At 32.2% G+C, this 5,246-nt stretch overlaps 1 protein-coding gene across 1 annotated transcript; it reads right to left on the minus strand.

Moving 5' to 3' along the window:
• Nucleotides 1-2,153: 2,153 nt before the first annotated feature.
• On the minus strand, nt 2,154-4,964 carry LOC132804064 (disease resistance protein RPS4B-like). The gene is made up of 5 exons (XM_060817960.1): nt 4,386-4,964; nt 3,889-4,221; nt 3,210-3,695; nt 2,830-3,036; nt 2,154-2,747 (listed from the first exon to the last, which is right to left on the minus strand). Exons 1-5 carry the CDS (start codon nt 4,962-4,964, stop codon nt 2,154-2,156), a joined length of 2,199 nt encoding a protein of 732 aa, XP_060673943.1.
• Between the last annotated feature and the right edge of the window lie 282 nt (nt 4,965-5,246).

The raw sequence follows: 5,246 nt of genomic DNA on the forward strand, positions 1-5,246 counted from the left end.
AAAATACCAGAACATAAACTAAAATAGAGACACAGATTTTTATACAGGTTCAGCTTTCAAGATGAGAACTCACATCCAGTTCCGATAATGTATCAACAATCCACTATGAAAACAAGCAATTACAAGATAATTCCAGATTACAAACACAAACAGGGCCATCTCAACAATTTTTGAGGCCCTAGGCCAAAAAACAATATTTGGGGCCTTAATTAAACATCATTTTTGATAAAATAGATATTTTGATATAAAATACTTTTTTTGGCATTTTTAAATGCAAAATTACTAATTAAATTTTTATATTCAAAATTTGATAATCAATCTTTCTCAGTTAATAAAATTGCTAAATTATTTAATCTTCTTGAAATATATTTGAATATAAATAAGATTTTATTAATTTCAATTTTGAAAAACATTTTTCCAGTTAACCTATACTAACAAAAAATAATAAATGCATGTATAGGGAAAAGAATTGAATTTTTTTTAAAGTTTAATATCTCAAATGCTATTTTTATTTTTGAATTAATTTTTTTTTTTAGATTTTTAATTCTTAAAATAAATCTTATCAATTTATTTGAATTAAAAAAAAAATAAAAGCAGAAACTAAAGAAACACAAATTCTAATTTTTTATGAACAATAAAAAATAATTAATAAATAAATAAAATCATAAATTCATATAAAACAAAAAAAAAATTAAAATTATTATAAGAATGAATATGATAAGGTAACCTGTTTAGAAAAGGAAAGCAAGAATAGAGGCATGCGTGATCCAATTTGAAGAGGTTTGCAAATCCATCAAATAATAACTCTACCCCACATGTCATGGTTCAACACAAATTCAAAAAGGAAATAGTAATCAAGAGAACTAAACGACCAAAATTAGAGGAACTATTTTAAGAATAAAATTGTATGTAGTCAACTCTCTTTATTACAGCTATATTGTAGCATTCAGGCTATTTTGTAGGCTATATTGCAGGAGTGATTTTAGTTCTTTCTATGTAAAGCAAACTCCTGCTATCTATTTATACACAGGACATATAGCCTGTGAAAAGCAGCTGATCCATCTTAAAAACCACACAGTAAAATATATAGAATATTAATTTTTTTTAAAATTCTTTAGAACAATATAAATTTATAAAAATAAATAATAATTTACAAATTTACTTTTTATTTTAAAGTTAGTTGGATCAGAATTATAAATTATATAAGTTAAATAGCAAGATTAAATATATATAAAAGATGAGGAAAAAAAGCATAAACAAAAAGAATATTTAACATATATTTTTTTTTATTATTAAAATCTAATTAATTATAAAATAAAAAACATTTAACTGGCTTGAATAGTTGTTATATTTCAAAGATAAAATAATTAAATATAATTATGGCAATAAATGATCAATTAAAATTTACAAAAAAAAAAAACAACAAATCAATTAGATAATTTAGGACAAAGCAGCTAGTTTTAATGGTAAAACATCTCTATTTATGTCTGTGAAAAAAAAATTTTAGATAGTTTATAATTAGATAAATTATTAAAAAAATAATTTAGAATTTTTTTAAAATTAAAATCCTTATATTTCTAAAATAAACTAATAATTATATTCTATTTATTATATATATGGAATTTTTCTTTCTGGGCCCCCATGAAAGGGAGGCCTGGGCATGGGCCATTCCTATGCCTGAAGCCGGCCCTGAACACAAGCCTCTCTGTCTTCCTCTTCCCATATCAAACCCGCACAAACAGACCATTAATTTTCATGGAAATCACCCCTAAAAATACAGGAAATCTCTCTCTCTCTCTCTCTCTGTCTCTCGTGGTTTCAATCCGTTCCTCTCTCACTAAGATAGGTGAGCCGTATATCATACAAGAAATCCCTTTTCACACTTGGCTCAATAACCAAGCCTTTGCCACATGTCTTTCTTATTATTGGGATAAAATTCCTCAAAATACTATTCATGACAAATAATTTAATTTCCCTATGCGTGTAACATTTTGAACAAAAGACAACATTTTCTTTTAGAGATTACCTTTCAATTTTTAAACTTATTAGTTTACATATTAATGCCACCAAAATCCTACAAAATGCTAAAACAGCGTACATTAACTCCTACAAATTAATTTGTCCCCAAAAAAAAAAAAAAGTGTAAATGCGATTTACCTTATAAGCCCTCCCGTATTTTTGTATATCCGAAAATGTCGTTTATAATCGTCTTCTTCCCCAAGAGAATCAACAGCTTCACTTCCACTTGATTCACAACATTCATTGAAGCGTGTCTTATTCTTTCTTTCAGCTTTTTCATATAACCTCTCTAAGTCTTGTCTGTATATAAACCGAACCCCAAACTTCTTAATCCCGCTAGAATCTTTTAGATACAAAGAGGCATGGAAAGAGACGTCTGGCAAATTTAGTTCATACTCATGTTGAAAAACCCATTTTGTTACATGCGCCATGATCATGTGATCTGAACTGACCTCCCTATCCTTAAATTTGTCGGCACAAAGACATGGAAACTCATACCCAAAACGGAATCTTTGGGAATTGAATATCCATTTGATAACAAAATATGAACGCAAATCAAGTTTATTCTGATGAAGAACAATGCAGAAAGCGAAAGACAAGAATTCGGGATCATTCCAATTTGGAGGAGACACAATATTACTGATTGAATTCCCACAAGTTTGATGGTCGAACCACTCTGGAATTTCATCCCCTGGATAGCAAAAATAATCTGAACGACAACCACCGGCCTGTTTCATGAACGGGAAATTAATCAACTTGCTCAAAAATTAAAAACCATCTCAGCAAACGAAGAGAAATAGACATACATACAGAGAATCCATTCAGACGAGACAGAATATGAAATAGTGCCTGATCAGCAAGCATTTTGCGTGTGTTCTGATCCAATTTTCCACAACCGTAAAATGTAAAGTAATCAGACCATGATTTGCAGCCACGTTTACACACACTTAACCGTCGAGATGAAATCGTTGGCAAAAATCTTAAAAATTGAATGGAATCTCTGGCAAAGATTTCAATCTATGACAATAATTCACACAAAAGTTGGTCAAAGATGTTGAAATGGGAGGCAATTCTTGAATTTTTGAACAGTAGTTGGGCGACATCAGGCTAAGGTTCCTTAATTTACCAAGACTGCTGGGGAGAAACTCAAGGTCCTGGCATTCATCCATACGTAAAATTTTAAGGGATACTAGATTTTCAATCGACTCTGGCAACTCTCTAATCCCACTCTCACTTAAATAAAGTCGTTTGAACCGTCCCATAGGGTCCAAGATTTCTGGCAACGTTTTCAGTTTCTCACAACCTCCTAGATCTAGTTCTTCAAGAGAATTCAAATGACAAATTCTTGTTGGAAGACTTTTAAGTCTTTTGCAAAACCCCAAATCTAATTCAACAAGACCCGACAGATACACAATTGATGGGGGAACTGTTTCTATAGCTGTCTCACGTAAAAGTAAACATCTTAAATTGGGTGCAAACTTTTGAGAAATGTGAGCCTGAGATGGGTAGGGCCATACATTGCTTTTAAACTTTTGGATCCAACTTTCAGATAATTCCTCTGGTCTCTTGAACATCCCTTCAACATATCTGAGTTTGGAGCAGCCATTCAAATTTACATAAGTAAGCTCGTCAAGATTTTTGAAGGGATGAACGAAACTGAACCAAGCTTGTACAGCCTTTAAGATTTATCTTTTCCAGGTTAGGAGCCCGTGTCAAATCTGGTAGTTGAGTGAGGAACTAGGAAAAACTAAGATCCATCCTTCTTAACACCGGAAGTGACTGGAAAACAAAGAAGAAAAGGGGTTAATTATTACTTCATACATGCATGCACTTTTAACATCTAATTCAATATAACTAAATTGAGCATACCACAACTTTATGACTATTCCAAAGCTTTTCAACATGGCTGCCACGAAGTAGAAGTCCAACAAGATTTTCAGGAATAAATTTTGGTGGCAACGATTTCGAAGGGTATGAGTCCCATTGTAAAAACCTTAACTTAGTGGGAAGATAAAAGTGAAGAGCTTGAGGAATGGACAGTTTGAACTTTTGGATCAGCATATATCTGCCAGTATAATCATGACCATTATAAACACTGAGAAGTCGCAGGTTGCGCATGTTTGAGAAGGCTCCAGGATGCACTATCACATTTTTTTCAACTTCAAACATGTTCAATGATATGACTTCAACTGCTGTGGTTCCCTGGCATTTAAGATGAACATCATTATTATAAATAGGATACAATGAAGGGAAATTTATTCAGAACTTGTTGGTATATATGGACCTAATTATTTTGTTCGTTTGAAACGGTTTTGTAAGAAGAATTCTACACTTTTAGAAGAAATCAATAATGCATTTATACTTACTGTACAATTTTCCAATACATTACAAACTTCCATAGCATCGCATAACCTACTGCGATTACCAGGTTCTTTATCTTCATCACGTACAATTTCCTGACCCATTTGGGGCAGCAAATCATGCATCCGTAGTTCGTTACCTTCATCATGTTCAATTAAACATTTCTCAATGAGGAGAGTAATTTCCATTTCCACAGCGTCACCTAATATGCTTTTTGCATGGTCTCTTGTAAAAGACGAATTATATAAGAAAGCAATGTCAAGAAACATATCCTTGCTCCCATTATCTAGCCTGTCGTAACTGATTTTCAACACTTGTTGAATTTCCAAATTTTGATCCCTTTTCAGTTTCTTCAGTGCACTTTGCCATACTGTTTTATCTCTTCGGCAAAGGAAACAACCCAAGACCTTAAGAACTGGTGGGTTCCCATGAGCATATCTTATTACCTCTAACACCATTCCATCATCAGTTGTTACAGGGTTTTCAGGAAAAGCATGCAAACGGAAGAGGTCAAGAGATTCAATGCCATTTAACCTCTTAACCTTGTGAATTCTATTGGTTTGCTTTCCTAAGCACATGCTCATCTCTAGTTGTAACAATGATTCTGCTGCCAGGAGCAAGTTCAAGATATCCTTTAACTAAATCATCTATTTGGATTGAACTATCCAGATCATCCAAAACAATGAGTACCTTTTTACGTTGAAGTCTCTGAAAAATAATAGAAGATAAAGCTTCAACGGGGTTAACCATATTTTCAAAAGTTTTATCATTCAATAAACAAGATGTAATAATCTTTCTCAGATGATCTAACCCCCCGGGTCCTTTATGTTTCTTATTAATATCCTCAAGGAAACAGCAACCTTCGA

This window comes from Ziziphus jujuba, chromosome 6 (assembly GCF_031755915.1).
Source record: "Ziziphus jujuba cultivar Dongzao chromosome 6, ASM3175591v1".
Classification (NCBI taxonomy): Eukaryota; Viridiplantae; Streptophyta; class Magnoliopsida; order Rosales; family Rhamnaceae; genus Ziziphus; species Ziziphus jujuba.